General features: G+C 47.0%; 2 protein-coding genes and 1 long non-coding RNA gene across 5 annotated transcripts; 2 read left to right on the top strand and 1 right to left on the bottom strand.

Moving 5' to 3' along the window:
- Positions 1 to 301: 301 nt before the first annotated feature.
- On the top strand, positions 302 to 17,346 carry ctdnep1a (CTD nuclear envelope phosphatase 1a). Of its 3 annotated transcripts, XR_015935777.1 has the most exons (9): positions 305 to 901; positions 9,634 to 9,700; positions 9,850 to 9,968; positions 12,000 to 12,071; positions 12,595 to 12,711; positions 13,226 to 13,337; positions 14,609 to 14,693; positions 15,442 to 16,125; positions 16,160 to 17,346. XR_015935777.1 is itself a non-coding variant. In XM_088628130.1 (8 exons), exons 1-8 carry the CDS (start codon positions 797 to 799, stop codon positions 15,500 to 15,502), a joined length of 738 nt encoding a protein of 245 aa, XP_088484256.1. In that variant the 5' UTR covers positions 305 to 796; the 3' UTR covers positions 15,503 to 17,346. The 3 variants fall into 3 exon arrangements, 2 of the variants coding, with proteins under 2 accessions (XP_088484257.1, XP_088484256.1); XM_088628130.1 differs by having other exon boundaries at positions 15,442 to 17,346; XM_088628131.1 differs by lacking the exons at positions 14,609 to 14,693; positions 15,442 to 16,125; positions 16,160 to 17,346 and adding an exon at positions 14,394 to 14,602 and having other exon boundaries at positions 302 to 901.
- On the bottom strand, positions 17,344 to 19,035 carry LOC148672407 (uncharacterized). Its single transcript, XR_015935779.1, has 2 exons — positions 18,928 to 19,035; positions 17,344 to 17,504 (listed from the first exon to the last, which is right to left on the bottom strand). It is a non-coding gene; the product is annotated as an uncharacterized LOC148672407 (long non-coding RNA).
- Positions 19,036 to 19,250: 215 nt separating this feature from the next.
- Positions 19,251 to 25,361, top strand: gabarapb (GABA(A) receptor-associated protein b). The gene is made up of 4 exons (XM_088628132.1): positions 19,251 to 19,475; positions 23,535 to 23,613; positions 24,247 to 24,365; positions 24,833 to 25,361. Exons 1-4 carry the CDS (start codon positions 19,386 to 19,388, stop codon positions 24,911 to 24,913), a joined length of 369 nt encoding a protein of 122 aa, XP_088484258.1. The 5' UTR covers positions 19,251 to 19,385; the 3' UTR covers positions 24,914 to 25,361.
- Positions 25,362 to 27,118: the final 1,757 nt, after the last annotated feature.

Here is a 27,118-nt window from a genome sequence, read left to right as displayed (position 1 = left end):
ACCAGCATCTGCGCAGCTGTGCGTTCTTCGAAGGAACTGCCAGACACCACGCCAGCTATTTCGGCGCAGGCCCGTGCAGTTGATCCCAGCGCTGCTTTCATGGCTGCTGTGTTATATACTGGTATTGCACTAGCATGCATTAAGTACTTGAATCGCTGTCGACGCAAATACAATAATCAGAGCCGTTCTCTCCTGTAGAGCACAACGCGTCTTTGGAAAGGGGTGTGCAGAGGAGCTGCGTGTGACGTCAGGCAGCGGGCAACCCTGCCGCTAACCCTTCTGCCACGAGAACGCGATGAATGTGGGAGCTTTCGGCGGAAGTGACGTCTCGGCGGCCATGGCGGCTCTCAGTTCGGTTCCGGATTCGCTGTGAAGTGGAGAAGCGGTTTTGACTGCTGGACTGGACTTATGTATGGTGTTTTTTTTTTTGGGAAGGAGTGGAACAACAGCAACAACATTATCATTCCTAAAAGGTTCTCGGAACTTTTGGGGGGAATTTGTTTCGGTCTCGGAGCCTACTTGGTCGCTGGTCCTGTGTGCTCTTTTTTTTTTTGTACTTCAATTTTTAAAGTGAAAGGAGCGCTGGTTCGCCTTCAACCAAACACATACTTGTTTTACCCCCACCAACCCACCAACCCGCCCGGGAGCGGGTTCGGTTCGGTACCGGCTTCGCCTCCCCCCCCTCCCCTCTGCCACCTCCGCCTTTGTCAGTGCGCCGGCTGCGAGGTGGTCGCGTCGGAACCCTTTCGTGGCGCCTGATTGTGGTGTTAGATCCTGCGGCCCCGAGTCTGTCGACATGTTCAAGACCCGACAGTGCCTGCTCGGGATCCGGACTTTCCTTGGGGTCACCTCCCGGATCTGGGGATTGATCCTCTATATTCTCAGGAAACACCTTCGCACAGTGAGTAGCAAATTCTGCATGTATCTTCCTAGATGGGGGGCATAAAATCGCTTCTGTCTTCCTTCTCTAAGTCAAATTAGCTGTCAAGCGAAGTGCGGGGCTGCACCACAAATTAGAAACGCGCACACCGTGCTGAGTGTGAACCGTATGTTATGTGCGCACACACACCTTGGAGACCCGATGCTTATTACAAACGCACCGGTTAGTTTGTAACTTGTGAACTAGACGATTTGTGCAACGAGTGATCTCTCACTTCTGTGGAAACTAATCTTGTTTTTTTTTTTAATGTCCTCCTCTCACCTACCCCGGGAGAGCCATCGACGTAAAGTTTATTGCTGCTCAACGATGTGTTCAACTCCGGTAGCAAACCCTCACGAACTCGAACTCGAACTCTTAAACGGTGGTGCTGCCATTGCTCGATCCGAGGGTTGCCCGAGCCCAGCTCGTTGGATTTGGAGCACTGGGCGGAGAGAGTGTGCAAGTTGAGTTTGCGGGGCAGTGCCGCCCCCTCCCAGCGCGCTTTGTGTCATTATCGGGATCTTTGGAAACAAAAAACAACGCCAAAAGCTGTTGCAGGTGGTCATTTCCTAGATGCATTAGCTACACGGGGATCACGGTCTGGCTTCCCTCTTTCGGATTGCGGTATTCTTTCAAAAGAGTAAGAAAGAGAAAGAAAGGCACTGCAGAGAATGGTCAATATTGCCCAGAAGATCATCGGCTGCGGTCTCACCGAGATTAAACAGCTCTATGAGGACCGCTGCCGTGGTAGAATTCTGGCCATCACAGAGGACAGTCACCACCCCGGGCATGAGCCCTTCACCTCACTGCCCTCAGGCAAGAGATACAAGAGCATACGGACACTTACCACTAGATTCTTCAATAGCTTCTATCCACAAGCAGTGAGACTGGCGAACACATTTAGCCATCCCCCTCGGACCACACCTACACCATCACCATCTACCTCTTTATGATTTCTTATCTATTGCACATCTCCAGTCATTGTTTACACATCTGTATTGTTTACATTCAAACTGCCTACATGTTTACTTGCACATTGTCTATTGTTTGTTTGTACATTGTCTTGATGCACCGTTTGCACTTTGTCTTGTTTTTTACAATCGAGAGACTTTCTGTAAGTAAGAATTCCATTGTACCAGTACTGGTTACATATGGCAATAAAGTTCAAGTTCAAGTTCAAGAGTGTGAAAAATAATTTAACAACGTGGGTAAGGTCCACGTTTCTAGCTTGCTTGCTCCAGAGGCCGGTGTCCGGTCTCGTCCTCTGTACCACAAGCGATCTCGCGTTCTGGTCAGCCATATCCTGACAGGTGCTTTTCCTGGGACCAGGAGTGAGAAAGATCGCGGAGAAAAGGGCGCCGAGGAGCTGTTGTTGAGAAGTACGTGATTCTGTGGGGCTATGCCATGTACGTGTGTAGGCACTCGCATCCGGACTGCGAAATGTGATTTGGACAGTCTTGATCTTGACCTGGGAGCCCAAACTTCCCTGCAGATGTGTATCTGCACTTCCCCATCAGAGGGCAGAGACTGAGACGGAGGCAGCCTCATGAATTATTTTCAAAGTCCCTCTTTAATTTGGATTTCCATAGATTTAAGAGGTGCATGTGGTAGCACACATTTTGAGTAGTGGTTTTGGGTCAGTTAAGTGTGTGTTATAGTTAGAAACGTCAAGCGTTTTGGAACAGACATTGCTGCTCAAAAAGTGGTGCATAGATGAGTAACCAGACGCATTCTGGCTCTTAAGGGAATGTCAGACACTGTCTGCCTTAAGTAACCAAATCTTTTTAGTCTTTAACAGGGAAGATTTACGAGGGGACCTGATACAAGTATTCAAAATCCTCAGAGGCACTGATAAAGTCAAGCCAGTGAACTTGGAACTAACAGGGAAACACAAACCAGAGGCCAAACGTGGGACCTCTGAGGTAGTTTAATTAAAAACTGAGAAAATGAGGTGCTTCTTTAAACAAAGGCTTAGATGGAGCTAGCTGCCCAGCCATGTTGTTGAAGCCGTTACCCTGAATCAGTTTTACCCTGAATGGGAGCCTTCGGTTAGGAAGAGGCACTCCTTTGCACAAAGAGTTGCAGGAGTGTGGCAGAAAGTACCCAGCTACGTTGTTGAAGCTGATACCCTGGCTTCTTTCAGGACACCGCAGTTTGAGATCCTGCAATCGATTAACTACTCGCAACCAAATGGGCCCGAGGGACAGTGGCCTCCTCTGAACTTGAAGCTTTCTTAGTGTGTTGAGGCGTGTGAAGGACTCTTTTCTCTCCTCGTATCCACACACATGGTTAGAATTACCATGCCTTGACAGGCATGTTATTTTCTTTCATCATCTGTATATTTCTTGTGGCCTCCCAGCCAACTCAGAAAGGGGAAAGTATCTTTAGAATCCAAGACCTTGGTCCTTGTCATGCTGGCATGTGGTTTGCGAGAGAGAGAGAGAGACCCTTTTTGGAGACTGTCAGAAGTATCTGAGCAGTGGCAGAATAAATGTTCCCTTCAGACACAGTGGAAAAAAAAGGGTCACTCTTTTCATTCTGCTTGAGTGAAAGTCGCTCTGCCTGAAAAGTTTCATCCATTTCTGTCCCCATTCAAGAAGGCAGATTGAACTCCTTAATTGTTATACATGATTCTAAAATATCGAAAGCAGAAGTGCAGACCCTCAGGCCAGCTGTAAGATCTGTCGATCAGGGAGCAGATCTTCTGTGAGAGGTTGAATTCACACACTGTTGGACTGCACAGGAGTGAAGAGAAGTTTCCTGATAACCACTTTTTTTTCCCGCTATTGAAATCAGAAGTGCTCAGCAGCTTCATATGCCCTGAAGGGTCTTACCTCATTTCCAAGCACAATTGCTTAATTGGCCTAATTAGTTAATTAGTCTTGGCCAGTGTGGGGGTAACTGCGTCACAGCCCATTCTGCTGAAGCTGGTTGTGGAGTTACATTTGCAGCTAGCCTGTCGAAAGATTTTATCAGAGGTGCTCATTTTCCTATTCGTAGTCTTGTTTATGTGGTTTATAAATGGCTCTCTCTGCTCACCTCTTGCTCTTTCTGTCATCTGCCATGAGATTTGATTTGGATCCCATCTTTTGTGATGGGTTCCAAACGTGCAGCTTGTAGAAACCCATTGAAATGGCACAATTTAAAACACTGATCCAGTGTTACCTGAATTGAAGGTGTTGGATTAATCCGTAGGACAGGCACTGTAAATGTAACTTGAAGTTTTATGGTAACAGTAACTTCTGTGCTCGTTCTGTCCTGGGTTGTGTGGGCAAGCTTTTCCTTACTAACTGCCTGGGGATGGCGCTGCAGAGCTGGGAGGTCAAAAGTGTGGGGGGGATAAGTCTTCTATTCTCCGAGTTTAAGCCAGTACGTCCCTAAGGCTGTTCCTAGGAAACAGTGTAACATGAGTTTGGTTCCACTACAGAGCTGTGACTTCATCGAGTATGTTGATCTTTTTTAAGAGCTTAAAACTAATACCAAAAGATGTGCCCCTGGGGTTAATTTTCTTAGGTCAATCTTTGCTGCCTTGCAGAGAATATCCTGTGGTGAATCATGTTTTATTTGAAGGCTGTCATGATAAATCCTGATCACAGCGCGGCGGACAAATGAGTCATGTTCACCTGTAAACTCCTGGACGAGATTGTCATTGCAGTCAGTAAAGATTCTGAAATGTAGAGAGCAGGGAGCAGACAGCCCTGTGTCAGAGCAAGGCAAGACCATGAGAACAAATAAGAAAGAGACCTTTTGGCCCAGATCTTACCCAGCGGATTCTTGAACATGATATCATGTTCCATACTCCAGCCACTCTTTGTGTAAATAAGCACCTTCCCGTCTCGGTGACATATACAGTACCACGTAGTTTCTATTTTCGCCCTCTGGTTCTTGTTGCACTGTCGAGTCTGAAGAGATCCACTGGGTCGACTCTGTCAGTGCCCTGGAGGATTTTGAATACTTGCATCAGGGCTCCTTGTAATTGGCTCTGTTCAAGACGAAAAGTGTTCAGTTCTTTCAGCCTGTCAGCGTTGGACATTCTCTTGAGCCCTGGAATGCACCTGATCGCTCTTACTTGGACTGATTCCAGAGCAGCAGGATCTTATAGAAAAGATGGTCCCAATACATCAAATCACATCACAGACTCTGTGCTTTGGAGATTACTGGGCACAAAGGGGGGCTTGTTCCCTCCCTCAGTCCATAAGTGCCTGCATGAGAGACTTTTTGCAGGTCTCTCCTTTGTTTTTTTGCTTGCTTAAGTGAAGCAGAAGTAATGTGCAGTGGTGATGACTTCCTTGAAAAAAGTATGTTTTTCTCTACTGAATTAACTCAAAGACTCCCCACCACACGGCTTCCTGCATAACATACTTTATGTATATACTATTCAATGTTAGAAATCTAAATTCCATTGTTCTGAGTGCACTATACAGTTTATAGCTTGAGTTACCGGTGTGGCAACATTGCTTCTGAGAGAGTGCCAAACAGGTATGTCTGGTTGGAAAACAATTATGTTAATACTTGTTACTCAAGTTACTGCTCCAGAAACGATGTCGAGTCGTCTTTTATATCGGGGGTGTTTTCTGACTGTGTAGTGTGATGGTGCTTGTATTTAAAAAAATCCCTCCCTGTGATTAAACCCAGAGAGGACTGGTTCAGAAGGATCTGGTTAAGGAAAGCATCCTTTTCTTAGAGAATTTTTAACTTTGAGAATAGTAAACTGTATTCTTTAATATCAAGAGCTCTTTTAATGCAGGCCGTGTCTAACTGCAGCTTCCCGATGAAGATAAGAGTTTGGGTTTCTCTTAGAGCTAATTGGTCTTATAACCTCTTCCAGTTGTTTTCTGGTAGATACTTTAGCTGCTTTTAGGAAATGGGCTTGATGGGCAGGAAGGCCTCCTCTAATTTTTAAATGTTATGTTTTTATGCCCCCTGTTTCTGTGCAGTTGCCTCCCTGGCTCTATTTAAATACATCAGGAGTCAGCTGATTGTGTCGGGGCACGGTCAGCCGGGTTTACTGTTGTGAGAGAACAGAAAGCACAAGGCTCTGCTCCTGTAGCAATAGTCACTTATGCTTTAGAAAAATCCTCTTAAAGATGTGATAGAAATTGCTGATCCCTGTAAACATGGCCACTGGTATATGCCATCCCCGTAACCTTGGCTACACCACAGGTGTCTCCCATCCCTGTATCCATGGCCCCTGGTGTCTCCCATCCTGTAGCCATGGCCCCTGGTGTCTCCCATCTCTGTAGCCATGGCCCTGGTGTCTCCCATCGCTGTAGCCATGGCTACGCCACTGGTGTCTCCCATCACTGTAGCCATGGCTACGCCACTGGTGTCTCCCATCGCTGTAGCCATGGCTACGCCCCTGGTGTCTCCCATCGCTGTAGCCATGGCTACGCCACTGGTGTCTCCCATCGCTGTAGTCATGGCTACGCCACTGGTGTCTCCCATCGCTGTAGCCATGGCTACGCCACTGGTGTCTCCCATCGCTGTAGCCATGGCTACGCCACTGGTGTCTCCCATCGCTGTAGTCATGGCTACGCCACTGGTGTCTCCCATCGCTGTAGCCATGGCTACGCCACTGGTGTCTCCCATCCCTGAAGCCACAGCCGCTGGTCTTTGATATTACATGGCTAAAGTTGGGAAAGGTGAACATAATTTGGTCACAGGGTGTAGCATGCAAAAATAAAACTGCTGAATTTTCAAGTGATTTTACAAACGCATAGTGATTCTTAAGATGAAATGAAAAAAAAACAGATCAGTAATGGTAGGCAGGCAGTAATGTTCAAAACTTTCAAAGTGTTGAAATCCAAGTATATTTTTAACTCTCGGGTCGCAATTGAGATTTCCACTGCTGAATCATTAGGCAGCACAAAGCTAATACACTTCCTCATTGTACTTCCCCACCTTCTTGTCCAAGTTCATTCTCAGCTGAAGATGTTTCATAACACGTTAAATGCACATTTTTGGCTTTCACACTTTTTAGCTTCGCAAAGTACAATTTGTGATCCATTTGCCAGCACTCTTCAGGTGTGTTCCTGAGTGACGCATACAGCCCCAGTCTTCATTTCTTTATTAAGACTTGTTACAGAGGGTCTGTAGGGCTTACTTGGAGTGATGGAAAACTGCTCTGTGGGATTTGGAAGCTTGTGACCTAGGCAGTTAAACAAGCCAGGATCCCGAGATGCAGGAGTGTGCGCGCTGAGTACTGATCTCTATACTTTGTTCACTCATACTTCTGAAGATCTGCGATTGCAACCTGCGCTACAATAATATTTCTGCAGCTTACTGTAGCCACAGAGAATCCTTTGGGGAGTTGGAGGTTTTCTATGCATTGTGTGTAAGTAGCACCCTCTGTGAAACCTAGATGGGTCATGATTCCCTTGTGTTTGACAATGTTCTCCCCCCCAGGGGGTTCAGGTGCGGTGATGCGGACATTGCTCATCTGAGTGACGAGCGGCAGACCTCTGTCTGTTGCTGCTTCTTGTCTCTCGTGTGTCTTCAGCACGGCTCTGGTTGGCAGCATGTGGGGGCTCCAACAGAGAGGATGCAGGGAAATGGGGGGTGGGAGTTGGGGCCCGGACACTGGCTGGACTGAGGTGCCCGGCATCCACCCGGAATTCGCCAGCGTGACAAACAGGCGCTTCCAGCTGTTCCCCAGCGCCCTGTCTCGCCCCCCGGCTGACGCGCCTCGACAGCTGAGGCGGCCAGGAATAGCCGGTGCTGGGACACTTCCGCTGGCAGTGCCCCACCAGAGTCGAGGTGGGGGGTGGGGGAGAGGGTACCTCTCTCTCCCTGCCTTTGTCCGGCGATGCCTAGTCGTTTCCAAACCCAGTGAGAGCGCGAGAGAGAATGGGAGGCGGCTTTCTTGTATAACGCAGAGCCATGGAGAGGCAGCTGCAGGGATGGCTGATGACAGTCTTGGATTACATAAGAGGGGCAGGGAGAGGTAATGGCATCGCGTTACACAGCCTTGTGATTACCGCTATCAGATCTCTCTTGGTGGTTTCTGAACTTCACCTGCCTTCCCCTTTTCACCGGCGCATTCTCCGATCCGTGCCAAAGCAGACGCTAGAGGATTTTCTTCCCCTGTGGGCCACCTCCTTCTGTTTTGTTTGGCAGGATCGGTTTTCAATTTTACGTTCTGAAAATGGCAGATAAACAAAAGCTTTCGCTCTTCGTGGCTGGAGGAACAGAAGCCGGGAGGTGAATTCCTTGGCTGTGCGTAGGTCCCAGGGTTGTCCGAAAAGCACTGGGTGAAAGAGCACCCTGACAGTAGGGCTTTTAAGAAGGTGCTTTTGCTGGAATAGTCAGGGTGGGTGAGGGAAATGGCAGTTGTAGTAAAAAACTGAGATTGTGTGGTGTTTGACAAAAGCACTTTTAGCACAGAGCGGTAAAAGATTGATGGCAGTCTAAGAAGTGTTCTGCTTTACAAGAAAACCGTTGGCGCCAGGTGCAGCCACGTCTCGTCCATTCTTGGATAGAACGACTTTTGCTGGCTTCAGAGATGGGTTAGTGAGGCAGCTGCACTGGCAGGAAGTATAATCGGAACAGGGAGACCTAGCAGAGATCAGGAGAGCCAGGGCTGCACAGGAATGTGACTGGGATCCCTGAAGGAGTGCGTGCTGGACAGCTGTGTTCCACATCCGCTCTTCTGTCAATCCCCGCTACTGGTCCGGATCATCTCTCTCTCGCACACCAGCACCCCCCCAGGCTCCCCCTCCCTCCTCCCCGGTACAAGATTTAATTGCAACCGGCTCTGGTTGTTGGGTCAGGAGGAAATGCGGACTGGGGGTTGCGTTTGAAGTCCCCACCGCCATTAAAAGCAAGAGAATTTGCTTTTTTGAGTCAAGACTTTCCCCCCCCCCCTACAAGGCTCCCAAGGGGCTCTGCTGTGGTTGGGTTCAGCTGGCACTGCGGTCCTCGGCCAGCCAGCAGGAGGACTCCCCGGGCTGCCTTGCCAGACGCTGAATGTGCCAGACGTTGCCGGTGTTGGCATGGCTGGGGGTCGGCTGGATTTCCCTGGATTTGCCAACAGGCACTCGAGGCTTGCCGACTGCTCCAGGCCTGGCAATGACATCGGCAAGAAACGCGCTTCCGGTCCCAGGAGAGTGTCAAGCGTACGGAAGCTGGGAGTCTCAGGCGGCTGGCTTGATCGATTAACAACCCACAATTTCCAAAATTGTCTGGACGTTAATTACTCCCCATCCGACTGTTGGTTTTCTTTCGTCTGTTTACAGAGTGTTCTCATTCCTAAAATGTCTCCCTTTGGGAAATTGGAGCGGCATGTGCAAAATCCGCATCGAGTGGAACCTGTGTTTATGTGCCGTCTCGTGCCATGAACTGTTTAAAAGTATCTTTCCAAACTGGCAGTCCCTCTGGGCTCTTCAGGGCTCCGGAGACATCAGGCATCATGTGGCAATAGTAGTTCAAGTAGGTAGCTTAGTCAGCATACGTAGGCGGCAAAGGAACAAGTTAAGGTTTATTCCATGCTGAAAAGAAAAAAGAAAGAACGTTTCGGCCATGGAGTGTGTCACACCCATAGAAGGCTCCACAGCCGAACCGTTGTGTTTCTTGTCTTCTCTTTTCAGCACGGAACGTTTATGTGCTCCTTTGCATCATATGGCAATAGGTGACTCCTTGGGTCTGCCGGACTTGTGGCGCAACAGCGCCACCTGGCCGCCACTGTTTGTAACTGGTTCCTCCTCTTCTCTTTGCAGATAATCCAGTACCAGACTGTGCGTTATGACACGTTACCTCTCTCCCCCATCTCCAGAAACAGATTGAGTAAGTATAACTCTACATCTCCACAGGTTGGATGTCGGCATGATGTGTCAGAAGCTCAGATTTGCCAACCTGCACCCCCCACCCTGCTCTGCCTTTGCGTGCCGTGCCTGGCTCCTGGCCTGAATACGCGTGTGTGTGTTCTCGCGCAGACGCAGTGAAGAGGAAGATCCTGGTGCTAGACCTGGACGAGACGCTCATCCACTCGCACCACGACGGCGTCCTGCGGCCCACAGTGCGGCCTGGCACGCCGCCTGACTTCATCCTGAAGGTGAGCGGCATCCCCCTAGCCTGTCTGGTGGTCTCCAGTCTCTGGAGTGAGCCAGGGGGCTGTGCAGGCTGGCACTTACACACAGTAGAAATGCCTAACGATTTACTGGGTTCTGTAGGTTTTCTGATCAGTTTAAAGCAGGGAGGACGTGCTTTGACTGAAACAGTGGTGGCATTATACACTGAAATATTTCGACCGGCAGGGGAATGGAAAAAAAAATCCATCTGCTGTACGGCATGTAATATTCTGGACTTTTTAGATTGCACCCTTGATCAGCGTTTAGGCTAATGTAAGTTAGGCATTTACATCCGTGCAGCTAGCTGCCCGTTCGCTCTTTGTGCTGCTCTGTCCTGGTGGCTGCGCGGACGGTCACATCAGGCCCAGCTCCTCAGCCGAGGAGACGCCGTGCGGACTGGGGGGAGGGGAGCCTGCAGCGGTTTTAACGCTGGGAGCCCCTCGACGCCCTGCAGGTAGAAGGACGGGGTCTGCAAGCCGAGGGGTTGCGAATGGAACGCGGCCTGTGACCTGGACCTGGTTCGTGCTGGGTACGCTCTAGGAAAGTCACTTGGGGTCTCCTGCAGCACCGTTGTCAACCAGCTCTTAAAGCATTGGACAGGATTACACATTTGCACCAGTCTCGTCCCAAGAGCTGGGTTTCAGAGCTCTGCTCTTTGAGGTCTGCTATTCCAGTTAACAGGCGTTTTGTATTTTAGACAGTATCCTCTTGTGTCAGAGATTTCCCATCTGTCTGCACAGCATTCATCAGTCACCTATTAAGGACTGTAGAATTTGTCATAGAAAGCAAAAAAAGCCCTTTTTGATCAGAGTCCTGTTTGCTGAATGTATTGGCTGCTGTAAGCCAGCAGCCCTGTGTTTCAGAAAGCCAAGAGTGCCAACTGCAGAAAAAACCTGCAAAAAACTAGTCCTTTGTGTAATTGAAAGCTCAATTAGCGTTAATAATGAACTAATATGTTGCTACACAAGTCAAGGAGTAACAAGGAAACACTTGGGAAGGGTTCCTGAAAATTAGGTTTATTCCTTTATAACACTTGTTCCCAATCTGGGTCCTGAAGGACCACGGACCTGCTGGTTTTCATTCCAGCCTAGCTTGATTACCCAGTTAAAGTCTTCATTTAACTAGCAAGATGCTTGAATAGAATATTTAGTTAATTTCCAGGACTAGGATTGGGAACCTGAAAATCACTGACTGACCTGTCATGACTCCTTGTCTATCCCTGTGATATAATGGCAACCTTTATATGTTTAGTGGTTCAAAAAGATCGCAAGCAGGTAAGAGTGCGTTGAATGGAAGATATTTGCTCAGGGATGTACTTAGTATATCTCATCTTGGCATATCTCAGTTTTAAAGTTTTGATTTAAAAAGTTTTCAAATAGTGTTTGCACCCAAATCTGGTACTTTGTTAATAAAATACAAGAGTTAGAGGAGTCTGCTCTAAACGTTCTGCAGCTGGAATATGGGCTCTGACTGCAGTGGTGAGGTTTTCCTCTAGGACTGTGATGAGTAAAAGGCACCTACCTATTCACTGAACACTTCAGAAATGTTTTAAACGAAAGGTGAAAATGTTATAGTGTGTGGAAGTGATGTTTCTAACTTCATTATTGAAATTGAGATTGGAGTTGGCTTTGCTGAATGAGCAATTACGTAAGAAACCAGGGCTGGTGGTTTGCTCAGCTTCTTTGCGGGAGTGGAGGCGATGTGGGTGGCATCACTAGAGAGCATGCTGTGCCCCTTCTGAAAGCCCATCTACAGTGGCGGAAGGCGAAAAGGTCTCTTCTCTCTGTCGCTTCACCCTTTCAGCTCTCCCAAGGTTTCTAAATAGCATGCGTTTAAAAAAAGACATTGTTGCAGTGGCATTATTTGCAGGAACGCTGTTCTCTTTTGTAACAGTGGCTCTTGCAATAGCGGAGTAGGTGCCTTGTGGGTCAGTGAGGATGAACGCCACACTGAGGTCTTTTTTTTTTTGCGATGTTAAGCCTCTGGTTGTCTCTCTCTTCTCTCTGCCCACCTAGGTGGTAATAGACAAACACCCCGTCAGGTTCTTTGTACATAAAAGGCCGCATGTCGACTTCTTTCTGGAAGTGGTGAGTGAGACTTCTGTCTTGTTTGATTTCCTAATTTCAGGTGAGATGCGAGTTGGACCTGCTGCGCTGGCCCATGGATTGTGTTTCTGTGCAGATCTGGCTGCAGCTCCTCTCAGCCCTGTTCTAATCCACAGCTGAATGATTTGATCATTTTGTTTAGGAACATAAGAATGATTAGAAACGAGAGGAGGCCACTGTGCCCCTCTGGCCCGTTTGGTAGGGAGTAGTTAATTGATCCAGTGATCTCATCCAGCTGGCTTCCTGAAATAAGCCAGGGTATCAATGTCAACAAAATGGCTGGGTAGCTTGTTCTGTACCACCACCCTACTGTAAAAGTAAAGATGTGCCTACTGCCCTTAATCTAATTAAGTCATTATTTATAGTGATTGAGAGATCAATTAGCATTAATCATGAACAAGTCGTTTAGGACAGATCAGGAGTCATTTCAGAAGGGTTCCTGGAGGATCGCATCCAGGCTTTTCTTCAAAGCCGTTTCCTTATTCTATCCCTCTCTTCATCTCAGGTCAGCCAGTGGTATGAGCTGGTAGTCTTCACAGCCAGTATGGAGATATATGGCTCAGCAGTGGCTGACAAACTAGACAACAACAGAGGGATCTTGAAACGGAGATACTACAGACAGGTGACTCCCTTCTCTGTCTGTCTTTTCTATCTTGTTTTTGAGTGCGGCATGTCTTTACTTACTTTACTTTATTGTCCCAGATGGGAAATTTGCTTTTTAGGCAGGTAAAAATGTAATTCAATACACAACACTTTTAACACAACATGAACCCATTAACAAAAAAGAGACATGAGACATGAGGAAAAGAAAAATATATAAGTAAAGCAAGATTAACAGGCAATTGTCCAAATTAAGCAGGTTAATAGCTATGAGAATAAAACACGACTCAGTTCCAAAGCTCTTGAATCTAGGCAGTATAAATTCATGCCCTGATGGCAGGAGGGCAAATTCACTGTGCAAAAGGCGGTCGTGACAGTCTGTGATGATATTGGACTTCCGCACCGTTTGCTTGTCGGTGACTATTTGCGTCCAAGTGTGTATACGACCCAGGCCTGCATTGCATTGTACAGGATTTTGGTAGTTTATCTCTCTGTATGCTAGATCTCACTGTCTCTCTCCCCCTCTCTCCCTGCAGCACTGTACGCTGGATCTAGGTAGTTACATTAAAGACTTGTCTGTGGTACACAGCGACCTTTCCAGCATTGTCATCCTAGACAACTCCCCCGGGGCCTACCGCAGCCACCCAGGTGAGAGCGCACCCTCTTTCTCCCCAATTTCTCCAGCCTCTCTGGGCTTTCCCACATATGAGTCAGGGTGCGCTTGTAACCTTCTCTGGCCAGGACTAAAAAGATTGAGGTCTTTGAGCCTGTGGATGTAGTTGGACTTTCTTCTCCAGACTGATTCCAGAGTTTCTCTGTAATGTGGTAACTATTATTGTGCCTAAGGACTTACTAGTGAATTGCACAATTAGCACTAGTTGTTTGTCATTCCTTCCCCCAAAAGATAAAAGTGCAACATACGGTAGATACCCTTTTAAAGCTCAGCGGTTCCCATCGAATGTACAGTATGTAGTTTTTCTGCTACTTGCATGTAACACTATATACAGTACCTATCTTTATAATAATAATAATAGTAGTAATAATAATAATTATGGAACAAGTAATATGTTTATTCCATGCTGAAAAGAGAAGAAAGAAAACAACATTTTGGCTATGGAGCCTTCTTCGGGTGTGAGCATGCTGACGCAGCTACCCACCCGAACTAATAATAATGATTATTGTTCTTGTTGTTGTTGTTATGATAAAATTGTATTGTATGTAAGGCCATTAAAAGTAGCTTCTCAAAAGTGCTTTACAGTAAGAAACAAAGTGCACAATGAGTGGAGACAGCAGGATTACACAATTTCAGTAAGGGTTTGGAATATAGTAAGAAAACAAAAGGGGCAGACATGGAACCACCTAAATAAAATCCCTTCTGAAGAATCAAGTTTTCAGTCTTGATTTGAGAGTGCTCAGTCAAGGTGACTCTCTATATCCTTAGGGATAGAATTCCAGATCTCTGGGGCACAGCAGATGAAGCTGCTAGGTATTTTCCCAATTTTAAACTTTGTCTCAATCTTTTGGCAACTACAGTTTGCTGGACCTTCTGTTTTGGTATCATCCATGTACTATTTACCTGCCTACACCAGAATCTAAAACCCTGCTCTAAATTAGGATCAGCATTAGTCCTGATGACTGATGACATCTTTCCCAATTTGACTACTTACCCTTTATCTGTGCTCTCCATTTTCATCCATTACTCAGTTCTCTGTTCAAAGACAACTTGAGCTTGTGCACTGCTGCCCGCACAAAAGAGAGGTGGCAAGGAGCAGAACTGGCTGCAGGGAGCTGTAACAGCATTACAGTAAAACCCACTGTAGGAGAGTGATGCTGGAGCACCTACTGTCTCTGCTCTCCGATGATCGAGGTAATATTTGGTCCATTTTTCCATGCTAACCTGTGTCCGTTCTACCTTCCAGACAATGCAATTCCTATAAAATCATGGTTTAGCGACCCCAGCGACACAGCACTTCTGAACCTCTTACCTATGCTGGACGCGCTGAGGTAGGTAATTCCAGAGCCTGTCTTTGGTTGATCCATGTGTCCTGAGATCCAGCTTTGTGCCCATTGGAAAGGGTTCAGCCTGAGATCAGATCTGTCATCAGGCTCTTATAGGGAAATTTAGTATTGATCTTTACTATCTGGGCCTGTGTCTTTGAAAGTATGCTTTTGTAGGCAGTGGCACCCATTAAAATTGTGTCTGAGGTTTAAACCATTACTACGTAAATTACATGGAGATTTCAGTAAAAATCAACAAGAATGCACAGATGATCCAAGACAGAACATACTCCCATTTAAGGCCTGGTTGTACTTTATAGAAGGAAAAAAATAGTTCCTACAGTTCAATTTAAATTGGTCTGCAAGCTTCTCCATTCACCCCAAACAGATTGTTTCAAAATATCTGGGATTTATCATTGTATTTCCAAATGATAAAGAAACGTTTCTTTGTGTCACTTGGTGCCATTTCCTTTAGTTTTGTATCGGCGTTAGGTTTGACCTGCTAAACTGCCTATAAAGTTGAATTTGATCTGCTTGCCTGTGGATGATGCACTGGCACTGTTAATGTTTTCCAGCATTTTCAGCATCAGTGGTTTAATTTCTCCCTGCGCAGCAGAATGAAAACTGCAGACACTGGGAGGGGCGGATGGTGGTGGTGGTGGGGCGGGTTGTTGGAACAAATCTTGCACGCTAGGCATTCAGGTGCTGCTGCTCTTTCTGATCGCTCCTCTCCCTCTGTGTCCCGGCGGAGCAGGTTCACTGCAGATGTCCGATCCGTCCTCAGTCGAAACCTACATCAGCACCGGCTCTGGTGATGGGTCGTCTCCCGCCTGGAGGGGTAGTCCCTCCTTGTTTCGTCTCGCCGGACCCCGCCTCTCAATGACCTCCTAGCGAACCCTTCATAGGACCCCCCCCCCCACCAAGCACCGGGAGGGGAGAAGGCACACATGGAGGGGGGGCTCAGGAGGGGAGAGTGGGGGGTGGTGGGTGGGTGACTCTGGAGGCCATTTTCTGACATTGAACCTCTGCCTTACAACTTGCTTCCCCTTGGGGCGTGTGTGTGACTGTATGTATGCCTGTCTGTTTTTTTTTTTCCCTCGAGCAGTTCTTTTTAAAGACGAAAGAAAGAAATCCGTGAAGCCAGCCTCCCTTGTTCCCCTCCTGCGTTCTCTCCATCACCCCCCCACCCCAGCGCCCCTGGTCGCTCTCAGCAGAGATCCCCTGTTCCTGTCTCCCACGCAGAAATGACAAGTTGCTGGACTCTTTCAAAAGCAACTAGCCTGGGTTATTGACTTTACAGGGGAGAAGGCGGGATACGGAGTGTTTTTTTTTTCCTAACTGGATCACGTTTGAGAATGGGAGATTTAGGGATGTCTGGGGGTGCCGGAGGCAGAGGTTGAGGGACAATAACGGTACAACACTTTTGAGGAGTCCAGTTGTATTTTGACTGGAAGGAAGGCGAGGCTGGGGAGCCCTGGGATGGAGGCAATGGGCCGGAACCATATAGGCCACAGTGGACAGATGGACAGATTGATGGCTTGTTGCCACCTCTGGGCTTGATCATATCCTTTGCGATTTCCTTTGCACGTTCTTCTCCTCCTCCTCCTCTCCCTCCCTCCACATCTGACGCATTTGCTCGGCCAGCAGGGTACAGGGATCTGCAGAAAGAGGCGCCCAGAGGGAGAGAGCCGGAAACGGACAATGAAATGTTTTAACAGATGACGAAAGAGGATTGTCCTTTGCTGGTCTTGTTCAGTCCATCAAAGAAAGTCAGTCATTTTCTCCTGTTTTTTTTTATTCCTGTTTTGTGCTGGGGGGAAAGGAGCAGAGGGGTACACTGCTAAAATAGCTACCCCACCAAGTCCCCCCCCCCCCCCCCCCCAGAGAATGGGCTTGTGCTCCCTTGCCCTGCATCTTGCAGAAGCCATAGCTCACTGGAGGCCCTTCATCTTTGATCTCAATTTTTGACTGGAACTTAAAGATTTTTTTTTACCAAACCATTTGAGAAATCCTACGTAACCGCAGTGCCCTCCCCCAGTGCCCCACCCTTCCCTCTGTTACTAGGGCTGACACCTGGCACCCAATTCCAGGATCATATTCTACAGGAAATGAACTTCTAGTTACCCCTAATGCTATACCCTTGGACCTTTTTTTCTCCTTAATTGCAATAAGGCAGCACTACAGCACTGTCATTTTTAGGAAATAAAATTCATGTGGATAATTTATCTTCATTTTTTCTATGGTGCTGTTAACCTAAATTTTATATTTGCCTGCCGATGACCGACATGCAGCCTTTGTCTGCACGGCCCCCTGGTTCAGATTGGTTGATTGGCAGAAAGGACTACTACATTGAATACTAGAGACCATAATAAGTTTCAGATGTTGCCATCTGACTTGCAAAGAGAGCTTTAAAGGTGCCATAATCAGATTTTTTTCTGTTGTCACCCTTGTTCAGGAACCCTGTCCCGTTTGCAGGGGTTCTGGGGTTGGGTGACCATTTGTCAGTCCTGCTACCTCTGATCCCCAATACACACCTCAGATATGCCCCAGATTGTGCCAGTTGAACAGTTTAGTCTCAGCAGGCTACAGGGGGCATCTTTTATGGCTCAGTGCCCAGATCTCTACGTGTTACTAATAAAACACTCTTCGGTATCGCTGACATTTCTTAGGTGTGTTTTATTTTTATTAAACGGCAACAAATCCAGTGTTTAGTCAGCTAGAACGAGTGCGACCAATTCTGGTCCTTAGAGACTCCACTACGCAAACCTTTGGTGTCTTTTTGGTGTCATCTCTTTGGTTTTTTCTCATTCCAACACTCTGGAACACAACAAGAAGAGCATTGTAATTCACCATTATATCTTTACAGACTTCTTGTGATCAATTAAAATAGGTTATTAGACTGCAGTTCATTTGGAAAATAAATCTGAATGCTCTTCAGCTCCTTAACTAATCATATATAATCATAGATGCACAAGTGATCAAATTTTTGATAATTTCCCCTTAGCCCTTACCAATCATGGCCTCCTAATAATCCCCATCTATGAATTGGCTTCATTACTCTGCTCTCCTCCCCACTGATAGCTGATGTGTGGTGAGCGTTCTGGCGCACTATGGCTGCCGTCGCATCATCCAGTTGAGGGCTGCACATTGGTGGTGGTGGAGGGGAGTCCCCATTACCTGTAAAGCGCTATATCAGTGTAAGCAATTATTATTATTATTAAATGATGTATTGGGTTTTCCAGAACCAGCTAGTACTCAAGACCCATGGAGTAGTGTGTTAAATAGTCTCTTTCTCAGGGGGGAAATTAAAGCAGTCAGACTTTGATATGTTTGCTTTGGTGATGTAACACTTAAGGTCGAACTACCAAATTCCTAATGGCAAACTATTTGCTTTAGGAGAGCTACAGCATCCACCAATTCAAGTAACGAAGACTGCATTCACTAATTGTACCTAAATACATAACACAGAACAGTCTGCATTCAGATAACGAATATATGTTGTCACAGTTTCCATTTACACATTACAAATTGGTGATACATCGACGATGACGGAAATTTCCATTGACTCCTCCCCAATGACTCTTGTGTTACCCGGAAGTTTTTTTCACATCATGAGACTAATGATGTCACAATCACGACGTAGTCACATGATTAGTCTGCGACTCCCAACCACCCTCTCGGGCCACAAATGTGTCCTTCCGCTTTGCTCGTAATAGGAAAACGGGCACTGGAGTCAAAACAAAATAGATCCCGACAAAAACAATAAGTGACATTTACAAATAAGTGACGTTGTGACGGTAGCTCTTTATTGACTTTTAAATCAATTTGAAAAAATACGTCATTATCGAGCAGAAAAATACTGGTTTTACGACGGCGTTTAGGAATTAGGTTGTAAAAGGATACGTTGTCATTTAACGTAGTTGTTGAGAAAAACACGACATTTCGAAATTAAAAACGTTCTGTTCACGCAGGTTAATCTATGGGAGCAGTTTCCACCAGCACAATCGTCAATTTAAACGTTTTTCTTATCAGTCGGGGCGGGTCAGTCCTATCTTTTAATATCATTTTTAGCTGGACTTGCGTGTTGCGCAATAGCAATAACAACCACCTCGCCAGCTCTGCAGTTTCCAAAGAGCGAATCCCGGTTCTGAAACTTTGTAGAAAAATCAAACAGTTCATACGCACACTCGAATGAAAAAAAAAACATCTGAAAAGTTATGACTTTTTCTTGAGCTCAGACCCGTTCAACGCAGTTTCAAAATCAATGCAAGAAAAAAAACTGCGCCTGTTGAACTTGCTGCAGGAATAGCGCAACACCGTCCCGTAATCTCCGTTTGCGTGTTTTCATCTCCCTTCAACCTCACGGATTGCTACGTTACCAACAACGCGCAGTTTCTCTTTGAGAATACTACAACAGCGTAAAATGATGGGGGGGTTGTACACGTACGTTCTCTACGTAAAGCACGGGGACAGTCCTCCGAGGTGAGCGGCGGAGGGGCGTAGCGGGGTTTGCAGAATTCGGCTGGTTGGCTCATGCGGCGCTGCCTGTGTTGTTATCGCACGGTATCCCTCCGCCGCTGCAGTGTTGAAAGCAGCGAGAGCTCCCGGACCCAGCGACCAGGTAGCGACGCGAAACAACCTCGTCTTCACCTAAATTTCTCTAGACTTGATCGGACTGAGCTCAGTCCCGGTTCGACTATGAAGTTTCAGTACAAAGAAGAACACCCGTTCGAGAAGAGGCGGTCGGAGGGAGAGAAGATTAGGAAGAAATACCCCGACCGGGTGCCAGTAAGTACAGTAACGGCGAATGACAACTGTGTAAAGGCAGGCGAAAACTGGCGCAGGCCTGGGTGTCCGGTGAGGACAACAGTATTTAGATCTGGGGCCCGAAGCAGGCATGGTTCATCCAGTCAGCAGAAACCGCTGGCCATGAAGTTATTAGGGATCTGCTGAGACTGGGGTGCGATTTCGTCCCAGGACTTTGGTTTTTTTCCTGCACGTCTGATCATTTTTATAGGGGTCCTGCAAAAGTGGGTGGGAGGGGGCTGTTAAGACCTAAATTTAAATAACACCCCGATATCGTCGAAGATAGCGAGAATAGAGAGCTGCGTAACAGTTCTGTTAAAGCGTTTTTGTTTTGAAAGCCGCCCTGCATAGCAGATGAACCCTACGTCGGCGCTGTTAAGCGATATCCCCCTTTTTGTTAACCCAATTTTCTTGTTTTACAAGTTAGGGTCTCACCGTGTAACCGATGACCTGATGAATCAGTTTCCCCGAAACAGGCGCCCCGAATTATAAACCCCGGCTCTCTCTGCCACACGTCATCTTGTTTCTGTCCAAATCGGTGCAGGCGAGCTCGAGTGTTCAGCTAAGAGAACATCATCATTTCTTCATGGGAGAAAAACAACAACAACAACAACAAAGCGTGTGGAGCAAAAGACAACCTTACTCCAGTGAAAATGGAACTTCTAAAAGAAACTTTTACTGGGGAACTTCAAAATATTAGAGCTCTGGGCCTTAAGTGTGGGACCTGGATTTGGAATAAGAAGGCTTCAGTTCGGTTTCCATGCCGGTTTGATGTGTGATGGTCAGCTTTTGAGAGATGACATCTGAATGGTGATTGACGGTTGTCTCGTTCTGTAGCCTTCCTCTCGCATCTGAGCTGAATTTCTCGGAGAATGCCGTTCGGGTCGCTGTTCCCTCGCCTGCTGTGATCCTGTCTGATCAGTGGCGCCGACAGGGGAGTTTACAGTGAATCAGATGAGGGGTTACCGAGGTGTGCATTTCTTTTTTGGGAGTGACTCTGGGATGGAAAGAATTAACCCTACATTCACTGCCTGGCCCAGAGAACCACAGCCCACCAGGTTGTGTAGGTAGTAATCGGTACTCAAGAGCAGGAGCAGGCAGTAGTACTGATTGATTAAGCGAGCTATTGATTCCAGATGAAGGAAGAGTCCAGGATCAGCAGTGAGTATAGGTGGGGCTGGGCCAAGTGGAAACGAGAGGGTGCAGATTATTTCATCAACCTCTGTAGTCCTTGTAATGCTGCTAGGATGATCAATGACCTTGAGAGAGGCCGAGTTAAGTATTTTATCAAAGTTTCCCCTCCTCTTATTTCGAAGCTCGTAATGGCTAAGTTCGGAAGCTCATTTGAGCTCGTAATGGCTAAGTTTGATTCATGAATGATTCGCTTGGACCCCCAGTCGATCGATGTTCCCGGTTCCTCGCAGTGCTGGTGCTTTGAGGAGACCTGTGAAACCTGGGCTGATCGTGATTCTCCCTGCTGCAGGGCCTGGAGATCCTCATTTCTGCCTTGTGCTGCCAGCAGGGCTGTCTGAAAGCCATGCTGTGCGCAGTCGGCGGTGGCTCACCAGTGAATGCAGCTTTTAAACTGCAATTCTGCCACTGCAGCATCCAGCCAGCCTGCGTTGCAGATCGCACAGCTCTCCATGTCAAAAACTTGCAAAGGTCCATGGCAGGTGCATGGTTTTTTGCTGTCCGTTTATCTATTGGGGGGAGGAAAAAAGCGATTTAATCTGATCGTTTTAAATGGGAAGTAGAAAACCTTAATTCTGTCCGTGTGTAGCTGTGCATTTTGGTGTTTTGCTCAAAATGCATGATCAAATTGATCCAGTGGCCCCAAGTTAACATCTGCAGACGACGGCTTAATAATATGTTTAATGTTGGCTGCACTCAGCGGGAGTGAGTCAGACTTGTAGGAGGGGAGCACTTCGCTCAGACAAACCTCTTCTGGCTGAAAACCTTATACACCAGATACAAACTGCTGCAGTGAACCAGCCATAGACTATACTGATGGCTCGATGCCCTCTGCCTTAATATTTACTTAGTGGTGATAGTTTGAGATAATGCCTATCGTGAGTTTAATTTCCATGCAGCCTAGTCAGGTTTATAGAGGTTTCAATCTGACGAGGCCTGTAGTTGAACGTACTGTAGAAACGCAGTATCCTTGTGAAAATAATCCATTGCTTTCAAGACAAGAGACTCTGCAGGGCAGGTGGTCAATGTGAATTGAAGTGGCAGTGCTATCTGTTAAGTGACAAGCTCATCCAGTCCAGGCTCATCGTTGCTCTCCTCCTGCCCAGAAGGTCCCGGGACAGGGCTGTGTGGCTTTTAAAAAGACGGACTGAATTGTGAGAGTATAGAGGGGGGGGGTTTCCTCACTTCCTCTTCTCTCTGGTTGGCTTTGCTTTTCCCAGAAAGGAGAAGTTAGATGGAGGTGAACGGGTTTCACTGCGTTGTTTCTGCGGTTGTTGTTAGTGAGCTGTGGTGCGTTCTGCGAGAGAGGAATGGAAAGTATCCTTCCCCACCCTCATGCTAGTATGCCTACCAACCAGTCAGATCCTTTCTAACAGAGTCATCTAGCCTTTCCCACACATTCTCAGGAGTGTAGGGTTTGCATGCCACCCTCAGGTGTGTGTTCTAACCTAACATATCCACTTCTTCAAGATGGGTTCTTTCTTGCTCAGTTTGCAATAATCTGCAGCCCAAAATAAGAGGAGATTGTAGCCAAATGTCCTGGAGGCCGATGCTTTGAGATCCTCCAGTCAGCCACTAGGAAATAAGCGAGCTAGATGGGTTAACTGTCCTCATCCTGCGCGTTTCTGTAAGGCGCTGTGCACGATTCCCTGTTTTCTGGGCTGTTGCCTGTGAGCAGACCATTGGGCAGTTGGTAGCCTCTCAGTTTCATTCATTTCAACAGACAGACACAGACAGACAGCTGTTCTGTTTATTATTATAGAGCTTCCTGCACTGCATTGTCTGTTGTTATAATCTTCTTGCTGGTACTGCAGTGTTCATTCATTTTGCTCTGCAGTAGTCCATGCAGCCTGGTGACCTTTTCATTTCTTATGACTTGAAGAGGGGCTCCCTTCCAGTGCCTGTATTCACAAAGCCCTGATCATTTCCCTGTTATTTTGCCACTCTGGTGATTTCTGCAGCTCTGTACCCTGCCTTAGGTGCAGGTTAAAGTTTAGCCACGGATTGGTGTCAATTCCTTGAGATGTCAGCTCTGACTGGCTTGTTCTTACAGTTTCGGGGATCTAGAGTTTGAGCACAGGCGGTTCTGAAGGCCACCAGATCTGAGCGTCTTGATTCCTGGAGGCTTCCTCCTTGGCATTTGGTTTGTCCTCTTTTACTTGTGTTTTCTGTCGCAGTGCTTTGCCCTGGAAAGGGTCAGTTTCTCTCCGAGCGTGGGCTGACCTCTGTTTTTTGCTTTTCCTTTATTTCCCTGGGATTCCCAAGGCTGCCGTTCTAATTAGAAAGTTTGCCAGTAGACCCGGCACATTCCTGCAGGTTCTAGACGGAACTGCCCTAAAAATAGAGCTCTGGGTGATCATGAGGGCGCAGTGGAGAGGATGAGTGAACAAAAATTAGATTAACTCCTTCTTGGAGAAGAGTGTCAGTTTTACAAAAGGATTGTTATTGTGGGAATCGGTCTTCAGCTCCTGCAACTTCTAAAACGGCCTGATCCCGAAGACTTCAGATGGATTTCCTGCTCATCTGGAACACTTGGACTGTTCTGGGTTCTATGAAGACAGCAGTTCCCTCATGGTGTGCCTGTGTGTGAATTTTTGGGTTGCTAAGACTGAGGTATCAAACCAGCCAGCTAGCAGGAATCCTCTCTTTAGTCAATTTAAGTTCCAAGCTGGATTTTCAAGGTGACAGATCAGATTGTTGCACAGTGGTCTTGTCCAGTAGATAAAATGGTAACACCAGTTAATGTAGTCAGTTGGGGTATTAACCCTTAGGAAAGGCATTTCTGTAAGTCCTGATGTCTCGTGCTGCTTGCTCTGTCTTTATATGCAATTTGTTCTCTTGTGTTTTTAGGTGATTGTCGAAAAAGCTCCAAAAGCCAGGATAGGAGATCTGGACAAGAAGAAGTACCTGGTGCCCTCTGACCTTACAGGTGAGAAGACTTCCTGTCTGTGGCCAGAGTGGAGGCCTTGGGGTCGGGCCACTGTGGTGTGACTTCCTGGCTCTCTGAGCGTCGGGAAGGTCCAGGTGGCACACCCTGACAATCGGGCATGGCTACAGCCATCGCCAGCACTCCCGAGCACTCCGGAAGCAAGCAGTGCGGGCGTTTCCGAGATCGGCACGGTAGCTGTCGGGACGGGCAATGGCAGCGTTTTCGAAGAGAGGTGCAGTGCCCGACGTGAGACTGCAAGGCAGCAGGCCCTCCACCTGCCAGAGGGCCGTTGGTAAAACAGCCTGCCTGCCTTGCCCACTGAGGGGAGGCACTGCTGTCAAAACGCCTCCCATCCCTTTGCAGGCTGGTGATGTGACTTGCCTTTGCAGTTTGTTGATTTTTAGCTCCAGCACTCCTGTGATCTCCTTGTTATTTTACCGTGCTGGGCTATTTTTCCCACTTTCAGGAGTTCCACAGGGTGCCCGGCTGTCGTGGAAAAGATTCTGCTCCTTCAGTGTCGCGTGGCTCACCTTGAGCCGCTCCGGTTCCTGCTGCCTTGTCATGTTCCTGTTTTGAAGTGTGTTGAGGTGGCAGACTGCTGTGGGTTAACTGGCTGTGTTCCCCCTTTCCCAGTGGGCCAGTTCTACTTCCTGATTCGGAAACGGATCCACCTGCGGGCTGAGGACGCTCTCTTCTTCTTTGTCAACAATGTCATTCCCCCCACCAGCGCCACCATGGGCCTGCTGTACCAGGTACGCCCCCCGCCTCCTCTCTCGCTATGTCTTGGGTCTGTTTATCTTTGCTCCATGCTGGGTGTCTTGTGTCAATTTCTCCTTTACTCTCCTACTTGCTGTGGTATCGGATGCACAGTGTCTGCTGTGTAATACTTCCCAGTGCTTCTGACCAGTCCCAGCTGGACACCTTTTCCTCATTTCCTGCTCCGTCTTGATAACTAGCTGTGGAAGGTGGGGTCAACTAGCTTAAACCTTTTGCCTCCTGGACTGTGTAATCTTATGATTCCCTGTGCCCCTTGATCCTGGACACCTGAACTGTGCCGCAAATGTCACAACGTTTTTTTAATTGTTGCCCCCTTGTGGCAGCTGTTGGCATTGCAGCGTCTCGCTGTTCGCCCCTAGGTGAACTGTACTGCGGCTGTGCTGTGTGGGGGCTTGTGCCCCTCAAGACTTTAACGCTGGGTCTGTTCTCTCTTCTACGGCAGGAGCACCACGAAGAAGACTTCTTCCTTTACATTGCGTACAGCGATGAGAGCGTATATGGCGGAGGAGTGACTGAGATGTAACAGCCAAGACGCCCTCTGACCCCTCTCCCTTTCCCTGTGTACCCCAACCTCCCCTTCCTGGCTGGAGCAGCAGTCTCGTGTCCTGAGTAGAGACATCAAAGCACTTTTCACTCCCCTCCCGCTTTCAATGACTTCTTTATGGGTCTAATTATTATTGTTCTTGTAATTATTTTGGTGGTTCAATTTCTTGAGCTCTTGTCAAGCCCTGTTCAGGTTTTTTTTTTTTTTTTGGTTTGTAAATCCTAACTCTGTAGCAGTTGGCGTTTTCCACTTGCGACCATTATAAAAGTGGCAAAAAAAAATGGATTTGATTTTCCGCTTTCTTTTCTGTTTTGTTCTTTTATTAATGAAGATGCAAAGTCTTGATGTGTATATAGACATTAAAACATACATGACAGTCTGGAGTGTGTAACTAGAGTTTGCCAAGTAAATTTAGGTATAAACTAAAGGTCCCTTTTTTTTTCTTTGTGTTTTTGCCTGACTCTGGGTTGTGCGTTTAAACTGGTTGGTGCCAAGAGTACATCTGTGTCATCATCAAATTTGGGAACTGTGGTTTTCAAGTGCAGTCCATGTTCCTCAAGTGCCCCATGTAAATGTTGCCACAGGTAGTAATGATCAATTGTAGGATTTCCAGTCTGTACCCCTTCCTCTGTCACTTCTTCGTATCGTACTTACTTGCTATCCCCCGTCGCATGTAACACACATTTTCATGCTTGTGATAATGAGTGCTGTACTCTTACTGTATCCTTTAAAAAAAGGAAGGGGACAAAATTAGTTGGAAAGGGTACCCCCTTCTTGCAGAGAGATGGCTTCACTGCCTTACTTGCGCGTCGCTTAGGGGGGTAAAAGAGATCTGTTGAACTGAAGAGGACTGGAAAAAAATCTCACCAGATGAGATGACCTCCAACAGATCACCTGCTTGAGCATCAGCTGAAATCTTTGTGACTTGGTAGGTATTCAAGACAAACGTGTGTGTGGTTTCTAGCATAGTCTTGGAGCCCAGAGTCTGCTTTTCAAACTGGTAAAACTGAAAGAATAAGCCAATGACGAGTTGAGAGGAATAACAATTTTAGAAATGGGCAGCATGAAAGGAACAGATTTTGTTGGCCTTCTTTTTTCCCTGCATTTTCTGCTTCTTGGAAATAAAATGCTATGGCCAATTATCAGGAATAGCTGATGGAAGTCTAAACAGCTTGAGATGTTTTTTTTTCTATGAAGTCTTGAACAGCTCCCAGGAAGGCTGACATGTCAGAAGTGATTAAAAAAAGTCAATATCTGGCTAAAACATGGAAGTTGAGCCAGGCTGCCTGCATCTTTCCTTAAAATGGTCTGTAAAGCACCTACAGTTTATTTTTAAAAGCACATATAATCATCTCCCACATGAATATCATTGGCCATTGTAGTAATGTTTGAAATTCTCGTGCTGCATGTGGGGGAACTCGCCCACTCCTGGGAAGGAGTTCTTTGCAGGGCTGGTGGTGATATATTCAGCTCTGTGCCTGCTGCTGTTTTCCCTGACCAGTCTGGAGGGGTCTGGCTCAGACATGGTTCAGGACTGGTGTAGAGGCTGAACCCACAGGTGACCACTGTACACAGCTAAGAAGAGAACCAAGCAGTTCCGTATAGCCTGGGTGGCTGAAGGGCTCTGTGTGTGAAACAATTTTTCATGCTGCCACCTTTTAATACTTATCCCTTTCTTCATCTTGCCAATAGCTACAGGAAACAAACTCATGCCAGTATTTAATGGAATACAAGCCTGCTCATGAGCCCCAAATACAGAAGCTAATGATACAGACTTAAATCTAGAATCCAGCATGATTAAAGATATTAATGGAGAATGCATGTCTGCACTTCCTGTGTCGGCAGGATCATGGGACTTGATTTTTTTTCTTCCTTACCAAGAGGTGGTGCTCAGGAATTGGTGTGAAAAAGGTACCAAGAACCCACGTTCTGCAGTCTTCACGCCCATCAAGTTGTTTTTGTTTTCCTGGTGTCTTCTCTTGATGATGTATCCAGTCACTCCAGGGAATCACGCACGATTCTCATTTTGAAGCAGGACTGATGATGGAAGCTCCACATGCTTGAGCATCAGCTCAAATTTTTGTTACTAGGCAGGTATTCAAGTCAAATATGTCTGGTTGCTTGCTGCTAGAACAGTACCTTCTTGCTTTTGGAGCCCAGAGTCTGCTGTTCAAACTGGTAAAA

Source organism: Lepisosteus platostomus, chromosome 4 (assembly GCF_059453375.1).
Source record: "Lepisosteus platostomus isolate fLepPlt1 chromosome 4, fLepPlt1.hap1, whole genome shotgun sequence".
NCBI classification, from domain to species: Eukaryota; Metazoa; Chordata; class Actinopteri; order Semionotiformes; family Lepisosteidae; genus Lepisosteus; species Lepisosteus platostomus.
The sequence above is the reverse complement of the archived record's forward strand: the minus strand, read 5'-3'. Positions and strand labels throughout refer to the sequence as shown.

Bases quoted from the DNA above. Each gene is read 5' to 3' on its own strand.
- gabarapb (XM_088628132.1), top strand. From the start codon at position 19,386: ATGAAGTTTCAGTACAAAGAAGAACACCCGTTCGAGAAGAGGCGGTCG. The intron at 19,476-23,534 runs GTAAGTACAGTA...TTGTGTTTTTAG, and splicing joins AATACCCCGACCGGGTGCCA to GTGATTGTCGAAAAAGCTCC. The intron at 23,614-24,246 runs GTGAGAAGACTT...CCCCTTTCCCAG, and splicing joins GGTGCCCTCTGACCTTACAG to TGGGCCAGTTCTACTTCCTG.
- ctdnep1a (XM_088628130.1), top strand. From the start codon at position 797: ATGTTCAAGACCCGACAGTGCCTGCTCGGGATCCGGACTTTCCTTGGG. The intron at 9,701-9,849 runs GTAAGTATAACT...GTTCTCGCGCAG, and splicing joins CATCTCCAGAAACAGATTGA to ACGCAGTGAAGAGGAAGATC. The intron at 12,712-13,225 runs GTGACTCCCTTC...CTCTCCCTGCAG, and splicing joins AACGGAGATACTACAGACAG to CACTGTACGCTGGATCTAGG.